A 19,839-nucleotide genomic window follows, 5' to 3' on the forward strand; every position below is an offset into this window, starting at 1 on the left:
AGATGTCAATTGGCAGACAGATCCTGTTTTCTGCAAGATCATGTGGACGTGCAGGTAATGTTCTGTGAAGATGCTCTTTGAAGTCTATGCCTCAGTCCTATTTATTTAAAGTATCCTCCAGGCCACCCAAAGAGGATGGGTCCCTGCTGAGTCAGGTTCCTCTCAAGGTTTCTTCCTGTAATTTTAAGGGAGTTTTTCCTTGCCACTGTCGCCCTCGGCTTGCTCAGTAGGGGTTTTTGGTCTGTTGGTCCTGGATTCTGTAAAGTTGCTTCAATGTCCATTGATAAAGAAAAACAGCTCTGAACCACTCAAGTCAAGTCAAATTTATTTATATAGTGCTTTTTACAATGTATATGCTTAGTCTAAATTTAATGGCTGCAACATGTTCCAAAATGGTAGAACAGGGGCATGTTTACCACTGTGTTTACCACTATTACATTCACTTTCTAAAACAAACCGCTCAGGTGGCGCAGCGGTAAAAAGAAACGCGCTGCAACCAGGGCTGGATTCTGAAAGCGTGGTATCGAATCCAGCCTTGCTTTACCGGTTCGAAGCTGAGTGGCTATATGAGCAACGATTGGCCGGTTGCTCATGTGGGGGGTGGGACAAAGAACCGGATGTGGGTCTCTCCCTGTCAGAATGCGATTGCGTTCTCTGCCGGCTGATTGGAGGCGCTTACACAGAGATGGGAGAGGGTGCGCTTAGGGTGTGTCTCTCCGCATGCAACGCTAGGTGGCGCCAAAACTCGTCAATGTGTGGGTGGCAAAGATGCATCTGGCTGCTGCTCGTGTTTCGGAGGGGATACGGGTTAGCTTCAATCACCTCCGTCAGGGCAGGGTTCGGCATAGACAGAGAGGAAGCACGATGCTAATTGAACAATTGGATGCGCTAAAAGGGGAAAAAAAACCTTTCTAAAACAAGCAGTGATTTCAAAGTTGCCCACATACAAAAATCCTCAATTTTGTCCATGACTAGGTGTATTTATTCCAAAAAAATTTTTTTTTTTTGAAAGGTTATGAATTACAGATGAGCTTAAACGTAGCGTTTCTGGATGTTGTTGATATATGGCTTCCACTTTAAGTCTTACATTAGCAGATGTCGTAACTAACTGTGTTTACTGACAAGGGATTCATGATGGATACCCAAGACAAAGTGGTTATCTTTATTAAAGAAGTATGTTGGTTTTTAGGGCAGTGCTGTATGAGCATCAGTTTAAAAATTTGTATCACTTGGATCACTCGGGATGTACTTTGGCAAGTGGGTTTGTATTAATTCATTGATCACTATTATATACAAAATCACACTTTTTAATGAACTGGTATTAGATAATGTGATGTGCTATTGCTGCTATATTATTTCTGTGTTTTTAACTTTTATTTAAAAAAAAGAAATACTTCTAAACAAATGAAAAAAAGAAATACTTCAAAAAAATGTGTCAAAATGTGTCAAACTAACATGTTATTTTATCCATCACACTAGGTAAGTGTCTCAGCAAGAGATAAACCAACTGCTAAGCCAAAAATAAAACCTCTTAACAAATCCACTTAAATTCTCAAGCTCATGATGTAACTGTAAAGTTTTAACAATAGGACAAAGTAGCATTTAAATACAAAGGATAAACACCAAGGATTCTCATGTTCTGCAACTGCATTTTAATTTTTTTTTTTTTTAATCTTAAGCTATTTTACCCTTAAAGCCACCACGCAAATATAACAAATTAGCTCTTACCTGATGGTGGGTGACCCTGTGACAAATCCTGTTCTACCATTGTTATTACAGGCAGTATTAGATACCATAGCTCACATTGTTATTAGCCTTTTCTAAACTCAAAATGAGCAATTTCAAAGCTTGTGCAAAAGAACAGGTGGCTACCCACAGACCAAAAATAGGCCATCAGTCTCAATGGAGCTCAACCCCTGACCCTAACCCAACCCAGTAAAACCTCTAAAAACACTCAGAGAAAAAAAAATACACAATAATATTAAGCCTAAATGTACAAAGTATAGGTTTTATCAGTTTTGCGCCAAACATTTGCAAATTTATTTATATATTTATTGTAATCAGTGTTCAGTAATTTAAATAACTTACTAGGCAAGTGTACTTACTTCGGCTTATGTGTAGCAGCAACATTCCAATAACAGTCGTATTAAGGTGTAAATAACTGCTGTAGCATAATTCTACACAAGGACTTGTAATTGTACGTTTCCTTTAAAAGTGTGCTTGCATTGCAATTTATTTGGTCCAGGATAACTTAAACTACTTATTCTGGATATCCAGTGACATTAGAATAGAATTTATATTGTCAAATAGAATCTTTATTGTCATTAGTCTAAGTGCGTAATGTCCCTGGCTACAGTATTTCTTTTTTTATTGTATTCTATTATTTTGCTCCTTATCCGAGTCTGTTAGAACTTGTTAATCCTGGATGGGTCAGGGTTGTTTACCAAGTTTTGGACCATCTTATAGGTTTCTTTTGAATGAGTTTAGTTGTGGATTATGTGATGTGTAAATGTGATCTATAATCAATGCCTAGCATAAAGTAATGTGGTACTGAATTTGTCATGTTACTTTTGATTTAATGCTGGTGGAAAATAGGATGTTGTGACTTATTGATGTCTGTACTGTGAAAAGGCCATTAAACACAAGTAAGTACGTGTCATAAAACTGTTAAGCAGCAATGACTAAAAGACTTTTCACCAAAAGGCTGATCTGAAAGTAAAGAAGTAAATAAGCAATAAATTCATTACATTTGCTTAATCAATAAAATAAATCAAAGTTTTTTTTCTACAGTTTTGCAAAACGTTCCCCCAAAGCCGACCTGACGTTAGAATTGTGCAAGCAATCAGTGGTGTGGAAGAAACTGGTCTATGAAAATGATCTGCTTTGATAAAAGTCTTCCCAAAATAAGCCCAGAACGAATACCTAATACAGACCCTTACATATGTACTTAAACTGTACATCACTAACCTTTTTAAGCAATGAAATAAATATGTACTCACCTTTGGGTAAACTAGCAAGAGCATCCACAGGCTTGTTGTTCTGTGCTACCTCTTCTTTTTCTTCAAATGAAAACTGTTTATGGAAACTACAGAAATAGAAAAATAATGGCTTAAAAATTATGGAGCATCAAAAGAGCTAGAAAATAATTTATATTTAAAAAGGCTAGTTTGGGTTTAGCTGCACAAAGAAATTGCAGCCACCATGACTTGGCAATTATTCTGTTTTTAATAACAGAGAATTTTATACTGCAAAAAGCTATTTTAAACCACTTAAGTTCACTGAAAGTACCACAAAGACATAAAAAAGTTCTTGAACACAAATTAGGTTACTAAAATGCTGCACTGTGCAGGATATCACAATGAAAAATAAAACATGGCAATGCAGTACACCCTTCTTTATGAGCTTCCAAAGTTACTACATAAAACTGGAGAGTGAGAAAAATGACATGACAATACAATTTGCAAACACAAAGTCTATGTTTATTTATGCTTCATTTGAGCTTTAGCCACTAGTTTAGTTGAAAACCTACTTTAAATACATGCTGATAACACAGATGAATAAAGTAGAGATAAAGAAGTACTTTACAACAAAAAGATCAATATATTTCAGCAGTTATTTATAGCAATGACTGACAAGATACCTAAAAACACAGACCACTGTGTTTTATCTAATCTGGCTGAAACCAAGCAAACAAATCAATTCTTTCATCATCGCCACTTAACAAAAACCATATGCATAATACAACAGCAATATTGGTCCTTGTTTTAAGAATGTACTGTATGTTACTTTAGTCAATATTAAAATATTATCTGTTCCAAAAGCTTACTAACACACTGTTTATTAATTGAATAAATTTGCTCTGGTATAGTTCCCTCCACCTGAATAATAACAGCAACTGAAAACAAAGCACACTGTAAAAACTTCATTATGTGTGTTACTTTGGTGTTGTTATTGACAGGAATTTTAGGAATGTCTCTGCTTCTGTGTTGTTGAACAGTTCCCTAATGGTCTTTGCTGTTAAGCACTGTTGTCTTCACGGTCATAATGACACATTCTAGTATAAAGTCTTTTATTGTATTGAGTTTGGCATTCTGCACAATATGGAGCAGCTTTACCTTTTGTCAAAAACTGATGTCAAAAACTAAATCTTTATGATTTTACTAGACAGGTGGGGAGCAATGAAAAATAATAATCTAGATATGCCATAATTATTGGCACTCCTATAAGTTCTTATGAGTCAAATCTACAAACCCTATTTCCAAAGAAACTGTGTATAAATATAAAGTGATACAGGCCTACTTTTGTTATTCGTAGAAGGTAGCTGGGCTGCACAAATTAGGAAATGGCTACAAGCAAACAAACAGTTAGAAATGTGTATTTTAAAGCTAATGGAGATATTAAGAATCAGTCAGGTAGAGATGTATATCTTTATTGATGGTTTGAGAGGCCAGAAAATTGAAAAAGGGTCACAGCTGGGAAATTACAGACATTAATTAGGTGTTTGGGACAAACATCTAAGTATTAGTTGTCATCAACATAACCAGAAGTTGTTTAAGAAAATGATCAGAAGCTGTCAAGAACATCTGCTGTCAAGAACCAACAAACTCAAGAGCCTACAGTTTGCCAGCAGTTACTGCAACTTTCATTGGGACTGGGATCTATGGTCAGATAAGACCAAAATAGAGCTTCTCGTCAACAAACACCAGAGGTCTGTTTGGTACAGACACAAAAATAACCAAGAATATTACATCTTCCCTAGTGTGTCACATGGTGGTGGACTACATGGCTGGACAACTTGTTTGGATACATGGTGTCAGGGCAATCATCAAGTACCAATCAAGATCTGGGATTTGGAAGCCTAAACTAGGCTGTGTATGGATCCTCCAGCATGACTATACTATTGCCATGGCCATAACATGACTCTGAACTTCATAGAATGACTGTGTGATAAGCTGTAGAGAAACATTGACTAGAAATATGAAGGATCTGGAGAGATTCTGTATGGTAGAATAGTCTCGCATCCTTTCCCATGTGTTCTCCAGTCTCATCAATCATTATAGTAGAAAGCTCCATGATGTTATTATAGCACAAAGTATTAAATGAAGAGGATGCAATAACAGAGTTTGTGTGTGTGGCACATACATTTAAGAACAAGGTACTTCTGCATTTGTATCATGATAGCTGTGTAGATTAAATCCATCTCGAAGAATTTACCTTAATGAATTGCCAGATGCTAGAATTGCTATTCATATTTTGATTTTAGCAAGAAGTTCTTACATTCATTTCCATGACAAAGAGAAAACAAAGCAAAAAGCATTTACCTGAGAGCCCTCCGCTGTAGTTTGGGTCTGGTGACTTTAAGAGCCTCTCCTGTGATGCCTGGGAACAGGAAGAAAGATCTTTTTAATTTACAGTTAGTGTTGAGAGGATGATAAAGGCACAGATGTAAAGATTGTACTTTCATAGCTGTATGAACCAAAAACCAGAGGTGGAAAGCAAAAAATTACAGTTACTGTAATTGAGTAGTTTTTTTGTGTACTTTTTAAAGTAGATTTTACAAACAGTAATTTTAGTTTTACTTAAGTATGTTTTGTATTAAGAATTGTAATTCGCTAAATTTTAAATAACATCCGTTACTGAGTAAAAAACTGCTGCAGTGAATTCTGCGATGGAAAATAAACTGGTGCTAAAATAAAGGAGCTGTAATCTAGGTATAGAGTAGGGAGGGGCGATTTTTAAAAGTTTACCATGTTTGGAGTTTGATGTTTCGTTATTTGACAACATAGTCTGATGTTAAAGAATGGCAAAGTTTTGTCTTACATCTTGAAGGTTTTCTTTGGGTCATTTAGTCACAACACCTGTAACCGTAACTTGTTTTGAGTTATGGATTTGCAGTATGACTGTTTGGTATTTGTTGGTGATGAAAAGAAGGCTGGTCTATAGAATCCACAATTAATGCCAACTTCAGTGGTTATACAGTTTGAAAAAGTTTTATGGGATGGTCTGTACTAAAATGACACATTAGACATCCCTAAATGTTTTAAATGTTGTATCAGCATGTTTTTTTCTATTATATTTTAATTAAAAACAACTATTGTGAGATTTATATCCACTTGTCCTGTTTGCATTACACAGAAGAGACATCCTTCTCCTGTTAAAAAAGTAACTAAGTTTAACTAAGTAACGTTTACTCTGAGTACATTTTAAATGAGTTACTTTTTACTTGAGTAGATTTTTAGACTAGTAATTTTACTTGTACTTAAGTAAAAATTCATTAAAGTAATAGTACTTTTACTTGAGTACAATATTTTAGTACTCTTTCCACCTCTGCCAAAAACACAAAAAAAAAAATTAGACTAGAACTAGCACTGTGATTGCATTCTTCACACACATTTCGATATAATTGTTAATACCTTTTCCTATTTATTCATGTACAATGGAACTCAGCAGTCTAATGTCTTTGCTGGCTGTGTCTGTGGAAGGTGCAACATGTTTCATAATTAGGGCTATACTAAATTCACGGGAAAATGTGATTAAGGACCTCGTTTTATAAAAAAAAAAAAAAAAAAAAAAAAAAAAAAAAAAAAATCCGACAGATTTTTTTAAGAAAAGACCCACATTTCACAGCAGTTATTAAAAAAACACTCATAAATGAAATGATAGAATAAATAGAAGCTACAATACACAAGCAAAGCCTACCTTAACAGGTGAAAATAAACTAGAACATTCAGCGACTGTCTCAAATACAAAAATACTCGTCCGAAAAAAACATACCCCCCTTTTGTGTCCACAGAGTTTTCCAAACTCAGTTACAGCAGTGTTAAAAAAAATAGCAGTGATTTTAAAAAAGTGAATAAAGCACAAAATCATTATAATAACTTTTATTTCCATAAATGCAAATGCACTGAAAATACTACACTTTCAATTCTAAATCAAAACATTAACAAAATTTTGCCAGTTTGTGTTCATCCTTTACAGAAAGTTAAGAAAAATGAATATTAGGCTGTTCAAAAAAAAATAGCAGTGCCAGCATTTTTCATTAAAAACTCAAAAAAATTATCTATAACATGAAATTTTTTTTGAGGTTTTACTTTACTTTAAATTACTGAACTAATATTTAGTGGCAAAACAATTGTTTCTGAGATCTGTGTTGCATGGAGTCGACCAACTTCTGGCACCTCTGAACAGGTATTCCAGTCCAGGATGATTAGACTACATTCCACAGTTCTTCTGCAATTTTGGGTTTTGCCTTAAAAAAACACGCTTCAGATTTCAGCCCACAAGTTCTCTATGGGATTGAAGTCAGGGGATTGAGCTGGCCACTCTATTACCTCAGTCTTGTTTGTCTGTAACCAAGATGTTTTGGGTCATTGTCATGTTGAAACACCCATTTTAAGGACATTTCTTCTTCGACATAGGGCAACATGATCTTAAGTATTCTGATATATTTAAACTGATCCATGATCCCTCGTATGCGATAAATAGGCATAACACCATGTTATGAGAAACATCCCCATATCATCATTTTGTACCACCATGCTTTACTGTCTTCACAGTGAACTTTGGCTTGAATTCAGTGCTCGATGGTCGTCTGACATACTGTCTACAGCCACTAGACCCAAAAAGAACAATTTTGCTTTCACCAGTCCACAAAATGTTGAGCCATTTCTCTTTGGACCAGTCAATGTGTTCTTGGCAAATGTTAACCCATTCAGGACTTGTCTTTTTCTTAACAACGGGACTTTGCAAGGAGTTCTTGCTGGTGAATTGGCTTCACTTAATCATCTTCTGTACTCACTGGTAACTTCAGATGTTCCTTGATCTTTCTGGAGGTGATCATTGGCTGAGTATTTGCCATTTTGGCTATTCTTCGATCCATTCGAACAGTAGTTCCACGCTTCCTTCTGCATCTTTCAGATTTTGGTTGTCACTTCAAGGCATTTGAGATCATTTTAGCTGAGCAGCCAATAATTTGCTGCACTTCTCTGTATGTTTTTCCCTCTACTATCAACTTTTTAATCAAAGTATGCTGTTCATCAGAACAATGTCTGGAACAACCCATTTTACCTAGTATTTCAGAAGGAAATGTGCTATGACCAAGCTGTGCAACATTTGCCACCATCCTAAATTAAATAAGGGCCAAATTTGACACACGTTCTTCTGCAGAATGAATGATTTCACCAATTGTACTCCTCACTGCTATTATTTTGAACAAGCCCCTTTCAATCAATGCTTCAATTACTCAGAATGAGTGGCATGCATGTCCTAATTGTTGGGTTTGTTTTGTTTTCATTACTCTACTACACTTTTAAGTAAATTATTTGCTATGTAGAAATATCACTTCTACTAAAAACAGTGATTTATCAGGTTAATGGTGTTGGACTGCTATTTTTTTGAACACCACTGTACATGGGTAGTGTTTTTAACTGCTTTACACATTGACATCCTGGACATTTTGACTAACCGATTGCTAACTGAATTGCCGTAGGACTGCTAGTGTAACAGACTTTTCGGTGCTGTAGTGTGCTGACAATGTTTGATTTATGTGTTTACGTATTGAGTGTATTTAGTCCCTTTGGGGATTTCATAATCAGTGGAAAAGTGTGCTTCTCTACACATTATCATCTCTGTGCTGCGCCTCAAAAGAACAAGCCGGTAAAGTATGATTCTCTCAATAGTTTGTCTATGCACAGTTTTTCTAACTTTATAAACTCAGCAAACTCTAAAGATGCACTTGAACACTATGCAAATGAAAAACGTTAAATTGCTAAACACAAACCCTAAATTTTGAATTTCACAGCAAATTGCATATTGCATGAGACACGATTTTCACGGCCGTGAATTCGGTAGATCCTTACTTATAATGTTTATCAGCACAATGTTCTCATTTAATTCAACTGCAACACTATTTTAACACTGCTGTCACACTTTAACAAAGTTGGAATGAACTACATTTATAAGAACTGTTATGAGACACTTGTACATGTACAGTTTAACAGTGTTTGGTTTCAATATCAATGTTTTAATAATATAAAATATTTTAATGTATTAAATGAGTTTAGCAAATGCTGCAGGGGTTACATGAATGCATTAAAGTCTGCAGTAACTGCACATTCATTACAGGTGTGGTAGATGTGATGATAGTATGTTGACAAAATGCTGCTATGTTCTTTTAGCACTCCACATTTTTTCTCATTAGAAATTTAACAGGCATTCTTAATGCACTCCACATGTTACACTGACTCTATGGAATCTGACCACCTCAGCTGAAAAGTGAAGTTTACAATAAATGTGCATTACATGCAAAAAAAAAGAAATAAAAACACCAGGAGAGGTACTGAATATGTTAGCTACAACTGGAAGAAATTAGCTATGTCAGAACTATAAAATAATTCAAATAATAATCAAGACTATTTTGTTCTTGTCATCATTCAGGCCTTCCTGTGCTAATTGGTTAAACTCTGTGTACAATGCTTATTCATCCTACAGTATGTAATGTGAATAAACTCCAGATTCTGTGCAGCAGAGCTTCATGTAAATGTGCACCCCGATAGAACTGTACCCAATTCAGCTTTAATTAGCTATCTTCCATGGCACCCATTTAAAATAAGTTAGGCCAGCTAGCTTTTCTAATCTATCTAATCTAATCTAATCTAGCGGGTAGCGCTGTCACCTCACAGCAAGAGGCGACAGGTTGATCGCTCAACCTGGGTTCAATTCCCAGATGGAGTGATCTGGTTCCTTTCTGTGTGTCCACCTGGGTTTCCTCCTAGAGCTCTGGTTTTCTTGCACAGTGTGTGTGTGTGTGTGTGTGTGTGTGTGTGTGTGTGTGTGTGTGTGTGTGTGTGTGTGTGTGAGAGAGAGAGAGAGGGAGAGAAAGAATGTGTTTTCCCTGTAATGGACTGGCGACATGTCCAGGGTGTTTTCTACTTCGCCTAATAAATTGCACCCACCGTGACCCTGATCAGGATAAAGTAGGGGTAAAACAGACAACGAATGAATGAATAATTCATTATAGACAAGCACATAAGATTATGTAAATACTAGCTAATAAATGTACAAATTGTACAACCTCGAGTAAGATACACAAAACAATAATGTTACTTTTAAAGTGGAAATATTACTTCTAATATAACTATCACACAATTACAATATCACAAAACTTCTGAACTCCAAGGTTTTCATAAGAATGGGTGTGTCAGTGTTACAACTCCCTCACCCTTTACAAACATAATCTGAGATAGCTAATTATTGATTGAGAGCTCCGAATCATCTCTTAGGACCCTGTTACGTTTTGGTATTGAGTGTTTTCACAGCTGGAATGAGTATCCGCCCAAAAAAATTCCACACTGCCTAGAAATCTCTTTTTACTTCCCAAAGCACAGCAGCAGCTGATCGGACAAGAGGGATCGAGTGACAGGAGGGAAAAAACAAACAGAAATGAGAAAAGTGTGTTAATACTCTTAAGTGTGTTAAGAACTTTTAAATAACATTGCTGTTTGTTTGTTTTTTTTACCTGGCCTAAAGACTGTGGCTATTTAAAGCAGTGTGCTTTGAGGTATTTTTATTTATTTATTTTTTAAGTTAGTCTTTAAATTGGCATCGTCAGCCTTTTTGTATTGTGGGTGGAAACAGTGCCAACATACTGTAACTCGTGTCAGACTGTATATAATAAAAAACACTTTGCAGTTCTCAATACTAACAGTAGTTCCACAAATTGTATTTATGTATTTTATGTATTTATTTACATGTTTGCACCGTGCTTACACAGTGGTTATATTCACAGCAGGAAAGGTAGATCAATTCTCCTATTTCAGTTTATAGTCCATGTCAAGTGTTCTTTAGATGCCATCTTTTAGACCATTTTCTTCCAATTTGGTTTGATTAGCAAATCCTAAGACTATAAGTAAATTCTATTTATTCATTCAGTTAGTATATGTTTGATTGAAATGGGTATATGGCATGTATCACAGAGCCACAAAAGTTCTGTGGATTTTCAAGTGCTAAGAGTCCAAATCATAGCATGTAGTGTCCGTCAGCCTCAAATCCTTAAAGTGTTTTAAATATATTACAAAGATACATGAGGTATATTAAAACCCCAAAAGTGGGTTGCATGTAATACATATGTTTGTCACTCAAAAAGTTTAACTTTTAATAAGTTCACAGAACTTTTTAATGCCTGTAATTTTGGTACATGAATATTGTTTGAATGGTTTAAGATTTAAACAGCTTTTGCATGTGTTGCATCAATTTAACTAGCTGCTGGCTGTCCTCTTCCACCTTCATCCCTTGCAAGCATTACTATTTTTTAAAATTAATTGGCTCTTCTCAATGTGTCCTAAATAACAGAGCTACCGTTTGGTTATCTGGGCCTTAAATAAGAGGCTAGTATTGATTTGATTGAGAAACCTGTCATATGCCTTTTACTCATCGATGGATTCTACCATACTTCTCAGCCATAAAGGCCTGATTAATGAATGGCAGCAGAGAAAGTCATTGGACCAACAGATTTTACCATTTTCCTCCTGCCCAGATGCCTAGTTTGGCTATAGTACTAATTCTGAGTGTTCAAGATGGTGCCAATCTTCATCCATTTCAAAATTACTCTGCTCCTAAGAATACTCAAAGCCTTAGATATTGTTGTGTATACTTTGCTCTGAACTATGCCTTACTGCTAATTGATTGGTCATCCACAGACAGTTCCTTGGACTTCAGAGTTTAGTCTCTGTTCTTACAATGCAGTGTAAATTGTGAGCCCTTATAGACTGAGGTATGTTAACAACTACAGTTGAATTTGAATATATTCACTCGCAGGAAATTAAAAAAACTAAATTATTACTTAATTTTTCTGCATCTGGATTTGTTTTAAATGAAGTCTTTATCAGTTGAATGATACATCGAATGAGCAAAGAAAACAAATGATACAGTATTTTAGAGTAGCAAAATATTTTGTTAATACTACCACAATTCTCAACCCCTACATAATATTGCTGATCTTCAAACCCCCTGCTAGTCTGTATGACCTAAAGTTGGATTACAACATGATTAAATAATTGGAAACTCAATAACGACTCTTAAATTGCTTTAGCTGTGATGTGATATAAACACCACCTAGAGATTTAGGTCTTCAAGCTGTGTTTTAACCATTGTGAAAACTATGGAGCTGTCACAAAACTGTAAGAGATCATTTCATCTCACCAAATGTAATGGGTATAAGAAGATTTCCAAAACATTGAGCATTCCTAGAGGCACCATTGGGAGTATCGTCTCAAAGTTCCAAATTGACGAAGCAGGAGCAAACCTGCCTGGCCGTGAGATAAAGCCCAAGATATTGTCCAGAGACCTTAGCAATCTTATTAGGACAACAAAGAAAAACCAAGTTAACGCTAAAGACTTACAGGATGACCTGATGAGGCCTGGGACAAATGTGTCCGTGGCAACCATAAAATGATTACTTAACAGCCAAGGACTTCATAGCCGAACTCTACAATGTACACTTGGATAGTTTGGACAAGCCTGCAAAATTCTGGGACACAGAAAAGAGCAGGGCAACACTTTTCGTATTGGGGCTGCATTTAGAAAAAAATGGACACAATAAAAAAAATAATAGACCTACTATAAATGACATGTCCTTTTGATTTGAATGAGATTTTTACACTCCATCGTTAAAGCAACTGTTTCCTGACAAATTAAACATACACACTTCCCTCTGAAATCAGCGAAATCTTTCTATGGAGCCACCCTGAAATTCAGGAACATTAATGCAGGTGTAACATCGTTACAGTTTTGATTCTGAAAAGAAGATGTGGCTGGAGCATTTTAGACAGGTTATATGTGATAGCGACACCCAGAGTTTAAACTAGGAATAACTTTAAGACCTCTGGGACACTTTCATTTAATTTCAAAAATACCTCATGGGCTGTTTCAGAAAGGGTAACGAGCCATAAATGGCCAGCAGGCAGTAAATTGGACACCCCGGGTAAAGAGTGATGTGTCAAACCTGGAGCTATTTGGCCACATGGATGACAAAAAAACACCAGTCCATGGTCAACCAAAGAGGTCAGTCAGTGATGTGGTGAAAACTAAACCTTGATGATAAAACTTTCCAGCAATACAATGATCCCAACCATTCAAGTCAACCAAAGCTTGATTATGAAATCAGTCCCTAAATATCCTGGTGTGGCCTTCTTAGTCTCCAGAATTAAATCCTATAAAAAAAGCTTTGGTGGGATTTAAATAAAGTAGATGCATCATGAAAGCCATGAGACCTTAATGAGCTGAAAGCTTTAGAACAAGAACTATTGGCAAAGATTCCACAAGAGCTGTGTGAGAAGCACAGTTAGCACTTACTGAAATGACATATTAAAGGTTATAAAGGCAAAAGGATGTTCAGACCAAGCACTAGGGGTTAAATAATAATGCACATGGACTTTTGTCAAAAGAACTATCGTCTTATTTTCAATTAAACTCAATGTCACTTCTTTTATGTTGTATTTTGATTTCATTTTATATGCAGCATAATACAGTACATTAAAAAGATGGAGGTTTTATATTACCAAGTGTGACTGTATGTCCAATTAATTTAAACTGCAAGAGACAGCAATAGCATCAGGCAATTAATTCACACTAACAGAAAACTACAATAGAAACTGCAATAGAAAAAGTACTACTCAAATTGTTGATTGTGGTTGATGATGCTTACTACACACTAGCATTTCTGTTAGCATCTCTCCCATTATCTCACACCTCAAGCACTGTACTTGGCCCATAGCTCTGTGATGTTAAGATAATGTGGTGTAACAATAGTACACCACTACACACACACACACACACACACACACACACACACACACACACACAGACACACACAGACACACAGTCCTATTGTCAGGGTTATAGCAGATGTGCATATCAGGTAAACAAGGTTGTCCAATAAATATCTTAACTGGTACAATCGACACATTTTCTCCCACAAGACATTGCATACTTGGCACACCTGTTTTAAAGCACAGGCAGCCATGGCTAATAAGTAAAGTGGAGATAAGCCTGCATGACTTATGCATTCTGTCACCGCTATGTGATAAGTCACGCTACAAGCATCTGCAGTCATTAAGCATGAGAGACAAAATGACACAGCCTGGTTAGCAAATAGTGTTGGGGAAGAATTATCAAACTATATTAAAGTATTACGTTTACATTCATGGCATTTAGCAGACGCCAAAACAACTTATAAGTATAACTAATAACAGTGCAAGCAATTCAGGGTCATTTAGCGGTTGTTGGGCTTGAACCAGTGACCTTCCAACCACAAGTCCAAAATCTAAACTGCTGAGCCACAACTGCCCTATATACAGTGTATCACAAAAGTGAGTACACCCCTTACATTTCTGCAAATATTTCATTATATCTTTTCATGGGACAACACTATAGACATGAAACTTGGATATAACTTAGAGTAGTCAGTGTACAGCTTGTATAGCAGTGTAGATTTACTGTCTTCTGAAAATAACTCAACACACAGCCATTAATGTCTAAATAGCTGGCAACATAAGTGAGTACACCCCACAGTGAACATGTCCAAATTGTGCCCAAATGTGTCGTTGTCCCTCCCTGGTGTCATGTGTCAAGGTCCCAGGTGTAAATGGGGAGCAGGGCTGTTAAATTTGGTGTTTTGGGTACAATTCTCTCATACTGGCCACTGGATATTCAACATGGCACCTCATGGCAAAGAACGCTCTGAGGATGAGAAATAGAATTGTTGCTCTCCACAAAGATGGCCTGGGCTATAAGAAGATTGCTAACACCCTGAAACTGAGCTACAGCATGGTGGCCAAGGTCATACAGTGGTTTTCCAGGACAGGTTCCACTCGGAACAGGCTTCGCCAGGATCGACCAAAGAAGTTGAGTCCACGTGTTCGGCGTCATATCCAGAGGTTGGCTTTAAAAAATAGACACATGAGTGCTGCCAGCATTGCTGCAGAGGTTGAAGACGTGGGAGGCCAGCCTGTCAGTGCTCAGACCATACGCCGCACACTGCATCAACTCGGTCTGCATGGTCGTCATCCCAGAAGGAAGCTAACGCACAAGAAAGCCCGCAAACAGTTTGCTGAAGACAAGCAGTCCAAGAACATGGATTACTGGAATGCCCTGTGGTCTGACGAGACCAAGATAAACTTGTTTGGCTTAGATGGTGTCCAGCATGTGTGGCGGCGCCCTGGTGAGAAGTACCAAGACAACTGTATCTTGCCTACAGTCAAGCATGGTGGTGGTAGCATCATGGTCTTGGGCTGCATGAGTGTTGCTGGCACTGGGGAGCTGCAGTTCATTGAGGGAAACATGAATTCCAACATGTACTGTGACATCCTGAAGCAGAGCATGATCCCCTCCCTTCGAAAACTGGGCCTCATGGCAGTTTTCCAACAGGATAACGACCGCAAACACAACCTCCAAGATGACAACTGCCTTGCTGAGGAAGCTGAAGGTAAAGGTGATGGACTAAACCCAATTGAGCACCTGTGGCGCATCCTCAAGTGGAAGGTGGAGGAGTTCAAGGTGTCTAACATCCACCAGCTCCGTGATGTCATCATGGAGGAATGGAAGAGGATTCCAGTAGCAACCTGTACAGCTCTGGTGAACTCCATGCCCAGGAGGGTTAAGGCAGTGCTGGATAATAATGGTGGTCACACAAAATATTGACACTTTGGGCACAATTTGGACATTTTCACTGTGGGGTGTACTCACTTATGTTGCCAGCTATTTAGACATTAATGGCTGTGTGTTGAGTTATTTTCAGAAGACAGTAAATCTACACTGCTTTACAAGTTGTACACTGACTACTCTAAGTTATATCCAAGTTTTATTTCTATAGTGTTGTCCCATGAAAAGATATAATAAAATATTTGCAGAAATGTGAGGGGTGTACTCACTTTTGTGATACACTGTATAAGCATTAATGCAGCAACTTGGTAAAATATTCCCAACTGTTTATTAAACAACCAGTGCAACCTACTGGCAAGGCCGACAATATCAGGAACTACTACACAAGTCTATGCCAAAAGAATAGCAAGAACCAACTCATCATTCTAATAGAAAAATAAATCTATAGGTCACGTCAATTCTAAAAAAAAAAAACAATAACAAACAGCAGAAGAAAAATAAAGGCTTGTGGTTGTTTAGGTAAACCATAAAAGTAAATCAAAGAGTCCACTGCTTCAAGGCAAACTGTTAAGGTAGCATGGCAGCTGGGTCTTAATGGAACACATGGCAAAGATAATAAAGGATAAGCTTTAAGAGGCACAGGATTACCCTCAAGGGAAACATAGGAAGCATCACATCTATAGCCGAACTTACATCATTCTGCCATAATTAAAGCGTCTAAGCTTGATCGTCTAATAATAGCTAACAATTTATTTTGAAAAATGACAGTATCTGCATGCAGGTTTGGGTACATGGACTTCGAACCAGGCACTAAAATGAGCTAAACATGAAAATTACCCTATAAAGTCACCTTTAAATTTCTTTATTGACTTTAAAAATGTTTGTCCTCATGAATGCAAAGTTTAAGACTGGAACCAAGACATAAAAAGTGCCAGCATTTACCAACACCTGTTATGAATTTTGCTGCATTTAAACAACCAGTAGAACAGTCAACACAGCGGATAAATGAAAAGTCATGTCCCACCACAAACACATACAGGCCAAAACAGAACCATAAAACTGCAATTTGGCAGTGTTAAGTCCTGCGCATGCTTTTCAAGTCAGACAGAAAAGCTGCCACAGATATGACAGTGTTGGAAAAATGTGCTGTAAATTCAACTACTGAATTCCTAGCAAAATTACTAAAAAGCCAAAGGATTTGCCTGCTTAGCCAAATTTATTCTCTCTCTTGTTCCTTGTTTGCTATCAGAAAGTGTTAAATCAGCATATTCTAGGTCCCTAGATGATACGAGGTTCTGAACAATAAGTACTTCAAAAGCAAAGTAGGTTTAATAAAAGTGCGATGGAACTGTAAAAGGAAGTTCCTATCAATACGCCTCCACTCTCATGCACTCACCTTGACAGCACTTCACATGGCTGAGATAGCTGGCAATCCATGCGTTCTGGTACATTTTGGAAAAGATAAAAAAAAAAAAAAAAAGAGTGGACTAAGGAGAGAAAGACCGTGAGAAAAGGAAGGTGAAGAACAGAAGAGGATGAGAATGAGGAAGAGAGGGATAGAAAGAGGAATGTGAAGGGAGGGGACTGCGGGTAGGCAGAAGCGAGCAGACTTCAAGGTGATGCAGGCTCTGCTGCAGGAGTCCCGGGAAAGTCAGCCAGTAAGCGAAAAAGATCGAGAGTGAAAGAGAGAAAGAGAGAGGAGGAGTGATATGGAGCACTGAGTATGTGAAGAAAGCAAGAAGGGGTGACTGCAAAGCAGATAGCGCTAGTGAGTGGGATAGAGAGAGTACAGTGGGATAAGAGATTTGGAGCAATGGACTCGATTTAGCTCCTCTCTCATTCCTTAGCGTGGCTTGCTGGCTGCATGGTGCTGGATCAGAGCCTAGGGAAAGCTGGCAGAAGAGCTGACGCTGGACGCAAGCAGGCTAACTAAGCACTGTGCTAAGGTTGCTCGTATAATGCTAATCAGATTACTGACTTGACACTGCAGGGTGGGAAGAAAAAAGTGTGTGTGTGTGTGTGTGTGTGTGTGTAGTCAGGGACTACTGAGGAAAGGAGTGGGACAAATATGAGCACCTCACAGAAATGAGAAATTCCACTAAGTGATGACACATGACCAGTGTTAGTGCAGGCAGAGAGAGAGACTACACTATTCATATTATGAAACACTACTTCAAAAAATAAAATAGTTCAGAGAAGGGAATCAGATTTATGACCCCCTTACCTCAAATTCACTTTTCCTATTTAGCTTTCATACACAGAGCATATAGGACAAAACCTGCAGTACTGCAGGCACTCCTTATAATTGTACAGTGGCATTCGTCTCAATTAAAGAAATTCTCCAGCATTTATAAACTAATCTCCACATCTGGTGCGCAGATGTGATTCACATGAACAATTTCATGTCATTAAAAAAAGATTGGCATTTCATTCCAAAGCAATAGACATTGATATAGAGTCCCAAATTAATCCCGAAAGAGTAGCTTGTGCTGTTCAGAGAGCAGTGACAAAACAGATCCATGTTGGCACAACTGAGACAGAGTTTGAATGTTGGCATGTGCTTTCCAATGGCTGGACAAAGAAGTCAGTCAGAAAGGTCCTGCAGCTAAGTCCTAGACTACAGTGTCACATACACACACAACTTAATCCTGATTTACACATTAATACCCCATCAGCAACATAGTCTGCTCTCCTTCCTGTTGTGTAGTGAGCTGGTACTGCAAATATGAGTCAAAGGTATTTAAACCTAATACAGTATTACGATAGAAGCCATACATCTTTGGGGGCATACGTGAAGCTTAAATTGTAAGAAACATCTATTACTGACTTTACTGACTTTATTACATGTTAAAGGTTTATGTCAGTGAGTATCCTTATCTGAAAAATACACTGATTCAGGCCACTCAGGTGGCGCAGCGGTAAAACACACTAGCACACCAGAGCTGACAACTCGTCAGTTTGAAACTCAGCTCTGCCATCCGGCTGGGCTGGGCGGCTACATGAACAATGATTGGCGGTTGTTCATACAGGGTGAGAAGCCAGATAGGGACCCATAACTGATGCAATTACGACCTCTGCTGGCTGATTGATGGCACCTGCACAGAGTCGAGGAATAATGCATTGATCAGGGTGTGGTTTGCCGTACACAAAGCTGATCCGCATACAAACTCGGCTTGTGCAGGTGAAAAGATCACATGTAGGAAACGGCGTGTGTCAGCCTTGCTCTCCTCAATCAGAAGTGGAGATCAGCATCAGTAGAGAAGAAGCGTAATGAAATTGGGTAATTGAATACAACTAGATTGGGAGAAAAATTGGGAAAAATGCAAAAAAAAAAAAAAAATGATTCCCACAACTTTCCCAAAATGCACTTTGCAACCATTACTAAAAATGTACTGTATTATTGTTTCATATTTAGATGTAGCATTCTTATTACAGCTGGGGTGTAACACTTATTTGATGCATTTCAACATGTTCTTTGAAATTATTAGCTGAATTTAATTAAAATTACTGGTTCTTTTTTCTTCTTTCTCTGGTCTTTTAATAAGAGATTGAAAACAAAAAATCTTTTAAGTTCTTTATAATAAAATGCATTTCTAGTTTAGGTGACATCCACCCCTTCAAAATATTCTACTTATGCACAACCAATAATTCTAACTTGAATGGTATTTTAATTACTTAAAGGATTTTTTATTTAAATCTGTGATCTAAAGAACTCACAACAAATCATTTCTGCAGAAGTGAATTTCACATGTATGTCTTCTGACCACTCCAACAACTGACCTTACAGCATATTGTGTCTCTCTTAGTTGAGGAAAATGAGACAAAATTCCATCCCTGGTAAATGCACATGTGCAACAGATGAGGGAAATGGAGATGAAAACAAAAAAGGCAAGATTGTTTTTACAAGATTTTAAGCTCTCCTCACAACTTTCAAACTACTCACTCAATTTTAGTGAGTAAAAGCAAACATACACACACCTTATGATCCACTACAGTGACCAACTTCTGCACATTGGTTTCCACAATCACACCACACTAAACTGTGGTAAAATGTGAATCAATCAATTTGGATGCCCATTTTACCAGTGCTGCAGTGATATATCTAGTAGGGTAGTAGATAATACATTGGTAACAATAAGACATTGATGACTGTGTAATAAATTATTTTACAATATGCTTCTT

General features: G+C 37.4%; 1 protein-coding gene across 11 annotated transcripts in view; it reads right to left on the reverse strand.

The window, feature by feature from the left end:
* svila (supervillin a) overlaps nt 1–17,293 on the reverse strand; it is a 65,578-nt gene extending 48,285 nt beyond the window's left edge. For 8 of the 11 annotated variants that reach the window (XM_063002954.1, XM_063002957.1, XM_063002955.1 and 5 more), the window contains exons 1-3: nt 17,054–17,292; nt 5,322–5,379; nt 3,000–3,085 (exon numbers count right to left, since the gene is read on the reverse strand). In XM_063002954.1, the coding sequence (XP_062859024.1) occupies nt 3,000–3,085; nt 5,322–5,379; nt 17,054–17,108 (199 nt within the window). In that variant the 5' untranslated portion in view covers nt 17,109–17,292. Of the gene's footprint in view, nt 1–2,999; nt 3,086–5,321; nt 5,380–17,053 lie in introns of all 11 variants that reach the window. The other 3 variants (XM_063002960.1, XM_063002951.1, XM_063002959.1) reach the window with 2 other exon arrangements.
* Nucleotides 17,294–19,839: the final 2,546 nt, after the last annotated feature.

The sequence above is a fragment of the Trichomycterus rosablanca genome, chromosome 10 (genome assembly GCF_030014385.1).
Source record: "Trichomycterus rosablanca isolate fTriRos1 chromosome 10, fTriRos1.hap1, whole genome shotgun sequence".
Taxonomy (NCBI): domain Eukaryota; kingdom Metazoa; phylum Chordata; class Actinopteri; order Siluriformes; family Trichomycteridae; genus Trichomycterus; species Trichomycterus rosablanca.